At 46.5% G+C, this 14,813-nt stretch overlaps 1 protein-coding gene across 4 annotated transcripts in view; it reads left to right on the forward strand.

Annotated features, from left to right (window-relative positions):
- The window catches only part of TSPAN9 (tetraspanin 9), a 998,831-nt gene that overhangs the window by 961,791 nt on the left and 22,227 nt on the right, over positions 1-14,813 (forward strand). For all 4 annotated transcript variants that reach the window (XM_086921536.1, XM_086921545.1, XM_086921529.1 and 1 more), the window contains one exon: positions 14,646-14,747. In XM_086921536.1, the coding sequence (XP_086777662.1) occupies positions 14,646-14,747 (102 nt within the window). The remainder of the gene's footprint in view (positions 1-14,645; positions 14,748-14,813) is intronic.

Below are 14,813 nucleotides of genomic sequence, written 5' to 3' on the forward strand. Positions count from 1 at the left end.
GTCTTCTGCAAAATGCATCTCCTGTGTTCAACATGTATGTGAGTTGCTAAACATGCTGCACCAGAAGCAATGTCCTTTCTCCTGCTGTTCCCTAGAATCATTACTACATGGCCATATATATAAGAACTGGACAACAGATGGACATCCTGACAAAGCAAAATGGCGTGTATAAGCCAATGTAGAAGCCTGCATAGACCATGCACGTAATGTTTAGCGAAGTGTTCTTAATTTTACACATGTCATCTGTGTCATGTTTGCTCAATTTTATGAAAGGTATTTTTAAAGTTATTTTGTGAAATGCACCCAAATAATTCACCCAAAAGCTCTGCAGCTTGTTTTTCTTGTGGCTTTTGTTTTTTTTAACGGAAATTTGTTCAGCTACATCATTGTGGTTCTGCTCTCCTCGATCAATCAGTAGATTTGTATAGCTCGGCTAGTCACCTGGTGGGGTATCCAGGCAGTGGGGTATTAAGGTGCTGGGGCTGAAGGTCTCAGTCGAATAGCCTGGTCTTCAGTGCCCTTCAGATTTTCAGTGGAGAGGGGGGGGTCCGTAATATCAGAGGAAGATTGTTCCAGCTGTTGGCTGCCACGTAGGAGAAGGAGTGTCTTCCACTTCTTCTGTGGTAGATGCGGGTGTGTAGGTGATTGACAGGGACACGGAACGTAGCTGTCTTGAGGGATGGCAGAAGCTGAGGCATTGGTTGTTGTGGGCGGGTCCTTGGTTGCAGAGCCTTGACTAGGGTAACACACTCTACACAGGGATCTCCACCAACCTCGTCCAAAGACTTCAGACCATACAGATCGCCACTGCGAGACTCCTCTTCAGTCTCCCCCGTCGACTACACACCACCACCCACCTCAGAAGCTTGCACTGGCTCCCCATACATAAAGGATGCCTTGCGTAGATTAGCATCTTAACTGGCATCTTTTATGTAGGGGGAGTCAGTGGAGCATTCTGAGGTGGGGAGTGATGGGTGTTTGATGGGGGAGGTCGTGATGAGTCTGGCGGTGGCGTTCTGTATGGTCTGAAGTCTTTGGAGGAGGTTGATGGAGATACCTGTGTTAGAGTGCAACACGTGTCGCCCACAGGCCTTGAAAAAGCCCTGTGGGCGAAACGCGCGTCGGCTGCTGCTGCTTATTTTGAAAATAAAATGGAAAGTTGAGAAAAAAAGACCTGATTGATGTAATTTTATTTTGAAACTACTTTCTTGGAGTCTTTGAAATTGGATTATCGGAACACTCAACTATTGGAAATACACTGGTGTGAGATTGAGCCACAGTGATCTCTGTTCTCTGGACGGACCTGATTTGGTTCTAGGATTATAGATAAAGTGATAGAGTGTGCTCTGGTGTAGCTATAAAAATCTTAAAAAGACAGTCAGCTGTACTTCCATACAAAACCAAACAGGATTAGAGTCACACTCACCACTCCTGGCAGTCACCATTCCCCTTTTTCACCTCCACATTTGCAGGTCCTCTGATTCACCTTCATCGCTTCCTCACTGCACCCCGAGTAGATTCTTCACATTCACCATCAATAGCATGATCATACTGGATTCCCTTGCTTCACGTGGCTGTGCTGCATTAGGCTGGTTCTCCTCATACCTCCCTCAGCTCTTGTCCATATCCCTCTGCCCTTCCCTGGCCCATGCTGATGATATACCAACAATCTTCTCCTTTCTATTGGTTACTCCCAAACTACAGCCTCAAACTTCCAGTTATATGGCCTCCATCGCCACGGCATGGCTTAAGATTTTTCATGCTCACGTCATTCAAAATAGTATACTCTCTTACCGGCATATTTTGACCAAATACACTTGAAAGTTTTTAACCTGATAGTATTGATACTCTTACCCGAATAGCCAGAAAAATGGTAGCGCAGTTCTCTTTTGGATGCACCTAGAGCCATTTGTATCTACAACAGCTGCCACATTCCAGCTACTTAACATGGTTCGATGGCCACAACCGGCTCACGAGTCAGTCCTGAAACAAAGTATTCAATTTTTAAATGTGCATACTTTATAGTACTCCGCAACATCTTTCTACTTTCTGTACAGACGACATACAGGCTGGTTACCCCTTTCCCACCTTGATAGTCCCCCGGTTTGTATTTCAATACGACTCATGATTTATCCGGTCTCTGTCTTGCTGACTCCATCTCCCACCAACTTCCTTCTTCACTGCACTGTGCTAACCTTCACCTCGTATTGTGCTCAACTCCCCCTCTTTCCCTCATTCATTCCTCCTTGATCCTTGACCCCAAGGCCCCTTCCTCCCGGCTGACCCCAAGGCCCCTCCCTCCCGGCTGACCCCAAGGCCCCTCCCTCCCGGCTGACCCCAAGGCCTCTCCCTCCTGGCTGACCCCAAGGTCTCTTCCTCCCGGCTGACCATAAGGTCTCTTCCTCCCGGCTGGCCCCTCCCTCCCGGCTGACCCCAAGGCCCCTCCCTCCTGGCTGACCCCAAGGCCCCTCCCTCCTGGCTGACCCCAAGGCCCCTCCCTCCCGGCTGACCCCAAGGCCCCTCCCTCCCGGCTGACCCCAAGGCCCCTCCCTCCCGGCTGACCCCAAGGCACCTCCCTCCTGGCTGACCCCAAGGCCCCTCCCTCCTGGCTGACCCCAAGGTCTCTTCCTCCCGGCTGACCTTAAGGTCTCTTCCTCCCGGCTGGCCCCTCCCTCCCGGCTGACCCCAAGGCCCCTCCCTCCTGGCTGACCCCAAGGCCCCTCCCTCCTGGCTGATCCCAAGGTCCCTCCCTCCTGGCTGACCCCAAGGCCCCTCCCTCCTGGCTGACCTCAAGGTCTCTTCCTCCCTGCTGACCCCAAGGCCCCTCCCTCCTGGCTGACCCCAAGGCCCCTCCCTCCTGGCTGACCTCAAGGTCTCTTCCTCCCTGCTGACCCACAGGCCCCTCCCTCCTGGCTGACCCCAAGGCCCCCCCCTCCTGGCTGACCTCAAGGTCTCTTCCTCCCTGCTGACCCCAAGGCCCCTCCCTCCTGGCTGACCTCAAGGTCTCTTCCTCCCTGCTGACCCACAGGCCCCTCCCGGCTGACCCCAAGGCCCCTCCCTCCTGGCTGACCCCAAGGCCCCTCCCTCCTGGCTGACCTCAAGGCCCCTCCCTCCTGGCTGACCTCAAGGTGTGGTTTTGGCGAGAAGTGAAATAGCTCTTCCTAATTCTACTTAATGATAGCATTTACAAATGATGTGTCTGTTGTAGTGTTAAAGTCTCTCGCCTCGTCTACCTCCTTCCTCCACTTGACGTAAAAGTTTGTCACACCCTAAACTACTTAACGGCGCTTTGTATCATAGAAAAGTAGTCATGTGATGGATTTTAGTTCGGAATGCCTCCGTTCCTACCGCAAATAAAGGACTCGTGAGTACTTGTACCCGTTAACACACGCCACTATTGCACGAGCTCTCCATTTCTTTCCCCATCCCACCTCCTCTTTACTTGCAACAGTGCCAAGACGTTCACATCGTCATCTTTTCCGGTTGAACCTGTCCCTGTTGCCGGTTTGTGCTGCCCTCCACTGCACGGTGGTAGCAAGCAATGAAGGCCTGGCGGTCTGCAGCTCACTAGATATATGCAGGCGCTTGTCACAGGTGGCACGAGTCCGCTGATTCAATGCTCAATTACGGAAGACTGCGATAAAGTTTTATAGACTCCAGATTCACTTAAATATCTGTCGGTGGAAAGTGTGGGGATTAAAGGCCCTGGACGCTCCTAGTGTATAGAGATGCAGCAGGGCAGCCCGGAAAAAAGATAAACCCAGCAGCAAACATGAGCGGCACTGATTGGTTGACTCTGGGGGTGCGCGCTCGGTGATAGGTGTGCAATCCTGACCGGAAAAAAGAAATGCAAACATAAACAGCGATCTCGCATTGATGCTAATGCCCGTAATTGCGTTATTGTAGCCATTCCTCACTGCTATCCGGGCTTGACAGTCCTAGTTACACTGGCCATAACTCACTGTAATTTGGTAATGAGTTTAAAGTACTTAAAACAAATATATTCAGTGGATTCCAGCAGCTGATGGAAATTAATCCGTGTTTAGTGAAGCCCTTAGTTCGCTATGTGCCATTGCTGTGCAGATCCGGATCCAGAGTGATGCTAATGTGCCGCAGAGGCGTCTGGGCACTTTACTTGCATTGTCTACATTAGTATCAGTTCTCTCCACGCCTCTCTGGCTCGCCCGCGTGATTCACGCAGGGCTTCGCTTACAAACAACAACCATGCGGTGCATCGCAAAGTCTTTTATATTTAAAGACAGTACAATGTCAATGCATGTCAGGACAGATCTGATTTTGCACAGGAGGAGCATAAGAAGAGGTAAAACAATGTTCTCATCATTAGTTCACTGCTTATGGTGCCTTAGGAATAGGGCTTGCCTTTTTCATGCTCACAGTTCACGCCTTTGGACCCCGGGCCGGTTATCTGGACGAATAAGTGTCCCGGCCGGCTCTCCCTAACATAAAGTTATTTAGGCACTTCCATTGAAAGCTGAACCTCTTTGTATTGATAGGGCCAGAGGTCGATTTGCTTGTCTCACAGTTCTGGTTTGCTTGTCACATAGATCTGGCGGGAATTAGTGAATTGGAATTTGCTGCAAGTAAAGAATTAATAAACTAACAATGTACTGAAAGGGGCAGTGTAGAAAGCAAGTACAATTCAAAATAAGATACCAGTACGAGGGTTTTTTCGTCTATTAGCTACAAAGCAACTTGCCCCCCCTGAGGAGCATTAGCAAGATTGACAATTGCTGTCTCTCAGTTGGCATTCATCCCATTCACCAGAGTCCGCTCAATTACAACACTCATACATGCTAAAATCATTTTAGAACTCCGTGCATGTACCAAACACCAAGCGAGTAACACATAGGTAAACAAATACATCTGGCCCTGCAAGCACAGTGAGCGGGGATTGTCTGGCCTCTGGTGGTCAGAGATAACTCCTAGACCCTTATTGCATGGGGCGAGATCCCACGAGGTGTGGGTAGTTGCCCGTAAGCGCGTAGCCGCAGCCAGGCATAAACTCACGGAGATGCGGTGTTGGGTTTCATAAAGCACGGCGTGCTGCACGTGAAATCCTTTGCCAAAGCTATAGGCTGCTGGGGATCTGACGGGGTGCACTGGTCCAAGGTAGGCATGGTGATATTCTCACTGACTTGGGGGAAGCTCTGGAAACAGCGGGGTACAAATAGATGAGAACTAGGGAGCTAAGTGGTGGGGGCCCCGGGCGCAGCGGTCGCAACTCCCAGGGCTGTGGAGGAGTTACAGGGCGATCCCTATACAAGACAGGCGCAGGAACAGGACCTGAAGCCTCCAGTGCAAAGCGCACCGTGCAGAGTCATACATACTCCAAGGGGTCCTTCTTGGGAACTTGGGGTACGACGGCGCCCCGTTAGTCCTTAGGGCGGTTGTAAGCCTGAGCAACCGGGGGCTTGCCATATAGCGCTCCGCCCGGCTGGGGAAGGTGTGAGTTAACTCTCCCTTGTTCAGAGGGCGGAGTGGGTGGACGATAGGTCCACCGGTGGGAGGAGTTTATCCTCCCAGGTACCACACCGGGCTATGGCCGCTGGTGTTTCTTTGGCTCAACTTCAGGTACCCTGCAACAAGGGGTTGCGGGGCGGACGGGGTCGCCTGTAAGATAACCCATCTTTTATTTGTACAACAAATAAACTTGCAGCTTCTTCATTCCAATAACTGGTGTCTGTGTGTTATTTTGGTTTGGGGGCTGTGGGCAACGGCGTACCGATGGAGATACTACAGTTCTCTCCACCCCTCTCTGGCCCGCCCGCGTCATTCACGCAGGGCTTCGCTTACACTAAGATGGCGACCACCCACCCAGCTGTATCGGATAGTGCTGGGTATGAGGGTCTCGCTTATATCGAAGGAGACCACTTATTAAAAGTGACAATGATAGTATCAAGGAGCACACAAATATTTTTTTAACAATTCAAATGTCAAGTACAATTATACTCTTTCAAATCGTAGCATTAATGAAACGTATGTTGACGGGAGTCTTGAAAGTTCTTGTATTCAGTTAGGTCGTTTTTTTTTTTTTACACAATTAGATGAAACGTTTTTCGTCCGTAAAAAAAGGACTTCATCAGGGTTAGAATGTGATGTGGTATCAAGACCAATGTAGCGAACCTCCTGATGGAGAATATCTATCTTGCGCGCTGAGAGTCCCCCGTAGCGTGATGTCAATCGCCAGAATTAAATGCCTCGGTTGTTTGGTTGGGATAAGAATTTCCAAAATTGGAGTAATCCTTCTTGATAAATCAATGCAGTCTAATCTTATTAGAAAAGTCCTTCTTCAAATCATTCTGAAGATATCAACATCATTTAAGGAACATTTTACAATTTTTAATTTTGCTTCTTATTTTAAATGCTTTAAATTAATCTGGTATTTTGTTTCCTAAGCAGTCACGGACCCCCTGAGTAGCATCACAGGCATCCCCAGACCACAGCGTAAGGACCACTGCCCTAGTCTAAAGAAGGAAGGTCTGAGGAAAAAGACAAAGCATAGGTTTTTGGGAGTTCCAAAGCTATTTTGCGATATGGAGGATTTTTCAATATGTCTGCAATTGAAACATTTTGACTTGGACCTATTATTTTGGGGTTATTTTGAAGAGATGAGATAGTTCGAGGATTTGGATTTTCCCCATTTCTATTATTTTCTTCTTAGTTCTGCTTTAGAACGAGGTGATTGGCGAAGAAAAGATGTGTATAAATACCCACCCCCAACCAAATAGCCAAATAGCTTTTATATATGGTTTCAAACAATTTGAAGGATGGGTCGATCTCAGGAGAACTCAGTAATGCGCTGGAGGTGGTGGGGGGAGAGTGAGCTCCAGGCAAAGGATCCAGCGGTCGCCTGCGGTGAGGACTACAAGAAGGCCTAGAATGACCAGTGGCCTGGTCTGTCCAATCATCCTGTTTAGAACAGCATTCAAGACTGTGTGTTTGTGTACTTTGGTGCAGCTACGATACCTGAAGCCTGACTGCAGTAGCAGTAATTGTGGTTAATTTGAGAAATGCGGCTTGTCGTTGCTAGTAGAAACGTTAGAGCTTGTAAATTGCGTACATTTATTGAAAAATGGTGCTACAAGACTTTACAGACACATTATGCATATGTTTTTAAATCTAACTTTCTAATAAAGTGTTAGTTTGAATTTCACATTTGTCTCAATTTCACTTCACTGCGATGGCATTGTTTTTACTAGATGTTTTCGATGCAGTGCGTTTAAAATGCTCATTAAATTATCATATGTGCTTTCATACCTTGCGAACACAAAATTGTTTATTTAGATCACTTTACCTTCCCAAATGTGGGATGTGCTTGCTTAAAAACTGTGTTGCGTCTGCTCCCATATTGACTTGGAAGACGCAAAAAGGATGCGCCTGTGTGAAGCCATTACAGCAAGCATGGTCAATGCCAGGGAAAAGACTGAGACAGCCGAGCATCAGAAGACACCTAATCAATTTGTAGTCTCAAGTGATCTGATGGCGCACGGAAAGTACAGCTGCTGGCAGTGTGTGTTGGCAAGATTCACACCCAACACATGCTTGGAAGAAACAGGCCAGATGGCGCCGGTAATAACTGTGACTTAAAAAAACAAGAAACTGATGAAGCTCACAAGCAAAAATAACTATTGTGTAACATTTTTAGCAAAATAGAGTAGCTATAATTTGCTATTGCTATTGCCTGCTAAAGTTTGAGAACACACACAGCTTTGAGAACTTGGAATGGATGGCACTGATGCCACTTGATTGACCGGTGGCGCGTTTGGCTCCACCTTTGTGATTTTTGGCTCAGAGGTTGCAAAGGTAGTGACAAAACTGAATGTCACCGGGGTGTTTTAAGAGCCACGTGTACTCCACGTAACCCCACCCACTGCTCCTCTGCTGCAAACAGGAGGCTTTCTGATTGGCACTTGTAACTGCAGATTCCTCAGCTACAGAGTATCCAAGCAGCAGACTGGATGCAGAAAACTCTTAGTAACCACTCCTGTGTGTCGACAGGTGACGCAAGTGACTCGGTGGCGATCTTGTACCACCCCACGAGTGACAAAGCCCACATTTAGGCTCCATCCCTGTGCACTGACATCCATTCATTTCTTTCTGCACTGGAGATCCACTTCCAGATTTATTAGTTCTCCGACTACTTGAAAATCATTCAGACAGTGTGCCAGGGATAACGCCTACTCCAAAGACAACTGGATTAAAGCCATACCATGACTTCAGGAAGCAGATGATGGTTGCAGATCTGCATGACGTGTGCCTTCCATACCTGGGTTACTCAGTCGGGTGAGAATTATGCTCTCATGCGCCCGAAGGGGATTAGAGATTGTACGGCAAAATCTCTGCTGCTGAGCACAAGAGTTCATGTTTGAAAAAGTGGCCTCGAATTGCAAAGCTGCTCTTGGCCAATGCCGGACCCGTTCATTCTTGTTCAGTTGTCGAGTAAGTCAAAAGCTCAAAAAAGACAAGCAGTACTTGACCACTTCCTGCTACTCAAAATCAGAGGAAAAACGACATTAAAGCGGCTCCTCATCTCCAGCATCCTTTGAATCTTGTCCGGCAGTACAGTTGATCTTGGTGTACTCCATATTTCCTGGGCTGTAGTCTGCAAATTGCAGGCTTTAAGGATGCTGTCTTGCAGCTCTTTTAGATGCTGCAAGCTCCCTCTGGTATGCCTTTTGGAGCTGCAAGGGCCTCCAGATGGACTTGTGCCAGTGGGCCCTCACCAGGCACTGGCTGCCCCTTCGCAGGTTGCAGCTCATCTTCAAAGATAAGGACTGCATGAATTAACATAATTCAATGGCTGGGTGCTCAAAGCAGGTTTGCCGCTGTCAGTCACAAACCTCTTCCAGACAAAGGCTACTTTCTTGACCTCCTTGTAGATTTCCATCATTGAATTGGGTTCAGGTAGGACTTCAGCTCAGAGATTTCCTTTCATAGGGCCAATCCTGGATACAGACGCGTTCAAAAGCCTTTCCACTTTCTCAGTGAGCCTGGTAAATTCAGGATATGATCTGATGTTTGAGCTAAGTCCTGGGACTTTGTAAGGATGGTTCTGAGACTTCATGGGCTCCGAACTTCATGCATCCTTCTTGTTCCACATGCCGCATGTCCTGCACTAGAGCCGCCGGTTTAAGTATGCTCAGCACTGGTGCTGCTTCTCTGATTTCCTCCAGATCCCTCAGGATACAGCTCAGGATCTTATGTGGTGGAAGATGAACAACAACCTGAATTGCAGCAGGCCGCTCTTCCTTCAGATCCATCATTGGGGTGAGGTGAGGCATCTGGGAGAGATTGAGATCAGAGGCCTCTGGTCTCCAGGGGATTGCCATCTTCATATCAATCTGTAGATGCTTCTTGCAATCCAGTTGACCCTGAAAGCCTTGCTGATGACCATCAAGGGGAGGCTGCTGCAGGACCTCATGGAGAACACAACCACAATGCAGTACTGCAACAACCATGGTGGAATGAGTTCTTGGATCTTGTGCCAGTAGGCTTTGCGTCTGTGGAGATGGCTGGACCAGCAACAGATCTTACTGGTGGCCAGCCACATGGCAGAGTCCCTGAACGACATAGCGGACAAATTGAGCAGCAGTTGCTTGGTGGGCCACAAATAATATATCCATCCATAGGTGGCAAAAGACCTCTTCAGATAATGGGGAAAGATGTAGCTAGATCGCTTTCCCACCATTAAGAATGTCTCGACATTTATGAGCACTAGATACCTGTCAGGGGAGTCACCAGGAGATGCATTCAATTTACATTAGGACACCTGTACAAATTTAAACCATTACCTCACCTGCATCGGTTCTGAAGAAAATTAGGCTGAACCCTTCACAAGTTATCTTAATAGCCCTGGCCTGTGCCAGGAGGGTGTGGTACCCAGATTGCTAAACCTGAATATGGTCCTTCTACCTCTTCGGGTGAATCTCTGTCTCAACAACAGAGGAGGGTTCTACAACTAAATGTCTTAACCTACTCCTCCATGTGTGGAGATTGGCTGGCGGCAGCAGAATTCCTTTGATTTGTTGCCTCAAGTAGTGGGTGTCATCCTGGCAGCCAGACATTCTTCAAGGATATTAATGATTTGCAGGCCAATGCCTCTGATGTATTTTTTTGTCTTTGTCATTGGTTTATCAAGATCTAGTGGTGGGCACAGATAAGAGTTAAATGTCGGCCATTTCAGCTTTTTTGTTTTGCCACATCAGCCTTCCCATTTCAAGTCACATGTCTTGATGTGCTTTCTGAAAGGTTTATCTCATGTTACTCCCATAACCTTCTGAAATGTCCCAGTGAAACTTCCTTTTGGTCCTCACATTCCTTATGTGCAGACTATTTGACTTGATGCACAGTTATTCATGTAGCGACTACAATCAAAACTGTAGTTCTAATCCACATGCCTCCTGAATGAACTGAAGATACAATCTCCATACACCACTTTCTTTCCAGAGAAATTGGTGTTGTGGACCTGGGCAGTCTTCTTGCCAAAAGTGGTGTTACCCTTCCATGTCGGACAGACACTTAGCCTACCGACCAGCTTTGCTTCACCACACCCCTCGAAAGAGGAGGAGAGGCTTCATCAGCTTGACATTAAAAGAGCCCTGGGGTTTTAAATCGACGTGATCACTACAAGGACAGTCAGCTCTTTGTTGGGCTCAATAGGGTCAAGAACGCAGGGCTATGCAATAAAGGACTACGTCAAGGTGGCTAGTCCTTTGTATAAAGAGATGTTATGCGTTGACCAGAAAAAAGCCTGTTGAATGCCTTTGGACCAATTACACAGGGTCAGAGAGTGCAACAACTGTCTTAGAGATCTGCCAGGTACAGATGACAGCGTCTGTGCATGCATTCACAAAGCCTTATTACCTTCATAGCCAGATCGACAGTGAGGGCCATTTTGCTCTTTCTTGTCCTTGCAACGCTTTCTGGTTTGAGTCCACTACCCAGACCCTCCACCTTTGTGGTATGAGTTCTAAAGGTAAACTGGTAATATTTTTAATTTAATCAATATTTTCTGTTCTGTACAAAGACTTTCTTAGTAAAAGTATGGTTTTAACAGAACTTGAGTCAGATCAGCTTGCTAACTCCTGGCCTAATTAACCAACCTGACTTGATGTCCACCCGCTTCTGAAAGGCCTTCCCCACCCGCTAGACTACCCGGGGACAACAGCTTCCTCCTTTAGCGGGTAGGTCCTCTCAGGGTCCACCGATTCTCTCAGCACTCTTATAAAACTCTTAGAGCTTACATACTCTTTTCCCCTGCGCCTTTCACATGTGAAGCCTATCCGTGGATAATTTGTAAAACAATAAGTGCCAGGGCCCCTCATCAGAAGGACGCAGCAGCTTGCACCGTCCATTGCCCCTGCCAGCGCTGCCAATTTCAGGACCAACACAACTAAAATCATCACACTCTTACAAGTCTGACAATTCATACTATTCAAGCAACCCGAAGCCATAAGAATTGCTTGGGTGCCACGTATTAGTGATTGGTAGTGCATATTAAATTAATATACAGCTCTTGTTGTGCTTATACCAACATTTAGCAGAAGCACTCCCAAATAGCACACTATCACAAGTGCCGATGCTAAGAATTAAGTGCCAGTGCTGAGCATCAGAAATCATCGGCTCAAATTAAGCACTGAAGCCTATCCAGCTCTGAAAGATTTAGCACTACCAAGCGGCAATATATCACAAGCCAGCATTCTACAATGCAACATAAATAAATGTGAACATTTTGAAGGTTCTTAAACTACCAACTGCATGCCCTCTTCATTAAATAAATTGATATATTTGCTCCAATTCCAATACACTGGTGAATGGGCTTTGTCTAGTACCAGGAAACCCTGTACCACGTTATTAAACGGATACCAGGAAAAGCCAATCAAAAAAGTTGTGTATATCATACTGACGTGTTGCATTGTTTGATCGACTTGTTTTATAGTGTACATTGCTGCATTGTGTTGTCAGGCTGTTTCAGGGGAAACCCGGTGGGTATGAGGCAAGTGGGAAGAAGCAGAACGAGTGAGTTATTGTAGAAACAGTGCTCAATTCAGTTAGCTTGAAGTGAACCTTTTTTCAGTTTCTTCTGGGCAGTGAGGTAGCGGCATTGACAGCATCTCACCTCAAGGCGACCACTTCCAGTAGATTAAGTCTGGGCGGTGAACTCCTTTCCGTTCGCGGAGTTTGCAGAGTTTTCCGCACTCCGTGTTATGCGGAGTTCAGAAAAACTCTGCTCTGCGAATGTGAGTGAGGAAAATCCACCGCCCTGTGAGATGTTTCCTCATTCGGCTCAGCAAAGTCAAGTTGGCGAGCGGAGAAATCAATCACCAGGCGAAATATCTCAACTCGGGCAATCTGATTTCTCAATGGGAGTGGCCGCGTATGCTCGCGATCGCTCGTGTTGGGAACCCTTCTGTCCGCGTTGAGAAAGCTGCTGCTCGGGTAGAAAATCTACTCCGGTGGCAGAAAGGAAGCTGTGCCCGCTTGCGCTGTGCATGGTGCCATTCGCAATCATTTCACAGTGCAGACGAACACCAGTCACTGAAAATTATCGTGAACGGCATTTTTTCTAACCCACTGCGCCGCTTGCGGAGCTCAGAGTAGTAAGGCAGAGGTTTTTTTGCACTTTTTGTAGCGGAACTCCGCCCAGGCTTACAGTAGATACAGTTAAGATGATTACTTTTCACCATCCAGTATGGATCATGTTGTATTGAAAGTTAATCAAATAACATTACTTAAGTCTTGGACAGAGGATGGATTGATCAGGGTTTTGAGTGATCCAGGTCCCAGACCTGGTGTGAACTAAAAACAGACATTGAAAACTTAACAATGTTGCATTCCCTAATAGTGGTAACTATTTACACGATGTTGGGTTTCTGTGCTTTTTTCTGTGTAGCATATTACTCTTGTATAGTATCTACCGTGAACTTGTGTTTTCAATGGGCCACGATTGAGAGTCCTGGAGTTCAAGCAGAAAGCAGTGCACATTTCTTCACAGCACCTGTGAGTAGGTCAAAGGGGTTTTCAGAATACATAGTCAATCATCCTTAGCCTCTGCAGAGTGCATAGAGAAATATTCTCCTAGTCCCATTGCAGTTGTGATTCTGTGCAAATGTGTGTGAAGAGGTACACAGATGTTAACATTTTGACACGGGCAAAGTAAAAGAAAATACTGTGATTACAAGCGAGAGGCTATGTTGTGTGTTTAGGGGTGGTGAAGGGGATGCAAGAAAATATATTAAGGAGCGGGTGAAAAGAAGGGGCTGAGGAGAAAAGAGATGTGGTGTAAGATATGTACAGGGATGAAGAAAACGGATGCATATGTCTCAGTGTGAACCTAACAGGAGTGATTGTGGCTCTCTCAAAAACAACTATTCCTCCCACAAGCCTCAGTAAGGTTTATTTCACAGTCTCACAATCTCAGAATTGAGAAATTGTTTATATTATTTACAGCAAAATCCCTGTTACTCTTTTATCTTAAACAGATAACAACCTTTGACAAAGCCAATTGTGCAGTGGTTTGACATTGTCAATGTTTCAACTCTTCTATCACTTTTGAGGGTTTTATCCTGATTGGAATCAGAGATCAGAGGCAGACGCCGGGTTTCCCGCGAAGCTCACACGCTTGAAAGGGGTGCATATACACACTGGATTTTTTACAGTGTGAACCAGACATCTATCATTAAGTCATTATTCCTTACAAGGAATAAGTGCATTGCTTGGAGTTGAAGTGCCAGAGGCACTGTTTGTCCTGAAGAGATCCTCAAAACTGATCTAAGGGTCGAAACGTAGACAATGTCAAAGGGGATTGTCTGTCTGTTCAATTAACTTATAGACATTAAGCTATGAATATTTGTGTGACTGTTTTTTGGTTATAAACTTTTTGAGACATCCCACTGTATATATTGATCATTGTAAATACTGCATGCCACTGCACGTTTGAGCACTGCACCTTCTGCCCTTTTAATTGATTTTGTTCAACGTTCATCTTCTATATTTTGTGAATAAATGTAGTAAACTGTTTTCACATACCAAGAGAGAGAGTGACTGATTATGAGAGAGAGTCCCACTGAATTATTTATTTTTATTTTTTGCATAGTAATACAATGGGCCACTCTCTTTTTAGAGACTCCACCCTCCCCACTTATTGCACCCCAGTTAAGACCTTAGGACTAATACCCAGTTGAAATGCCTGTTGGGGATATTCTGAACTTGCTCGAATCTCTCCGTGGTCAATGAACAGAATTTTAACCTAGTCGTTCTTGGTAATCGCGATATGCAAAGTGCTTTCAAAGCCAGGACGCTATTATTACAATCTTCGAGTCCAGTTTTTAGGTTTGGCAACTGAGTTTAGCCCTAGATTGCTAGCAAAATATCTCTGGGTGCAGTAAACTTCAACTTGGAATACCAACCACCTCTCAACCACTCATAAACCTAACCTGGGAGTTTTGTCCATGTGTTCCTATAAGGAATAAGGCGCAAACTCCACTGGTCTGGTCATTGTGGAGGCAGCACGTGAGAGCAGGCCCTGGCTCTGCTCATTGTTGTAATTTGTCTGGATGATAAAGACACGCGAGTACGAGTAAACAACAGTCGTATAATTAGCCATGTTTTGCTTCCTCTGACAGGTGAATGAAAATGCAAAGCACGACTTGAAAGAAGGCCTGTTGCTGTACAACACGGAGAATAACGTCGGGCTGAAGAATGCCTGGAACATTATCCAAGCAGAGGTAGGTTTGCTCCCTTCTGCTGTTCACAGTAACGGGTATAAACCCAAAGCAGCACTGTAGCCCTAT

This window comes from Lissotriton vulgaris, chromosome 1_1, assembly GCF_964263255.1.
Source record: "Lissotriton vulgaris chromosome 1_1, aLisVul1.2, whole genome shotgun sequence".
Classification (NCBI taxonomy): domain Eukaryota; kingdom Metazoa; phylum Chordata; class Amphibia; order Caudata; family Salamandridae; genus Lissotriton; species Lissotriton vulgaris.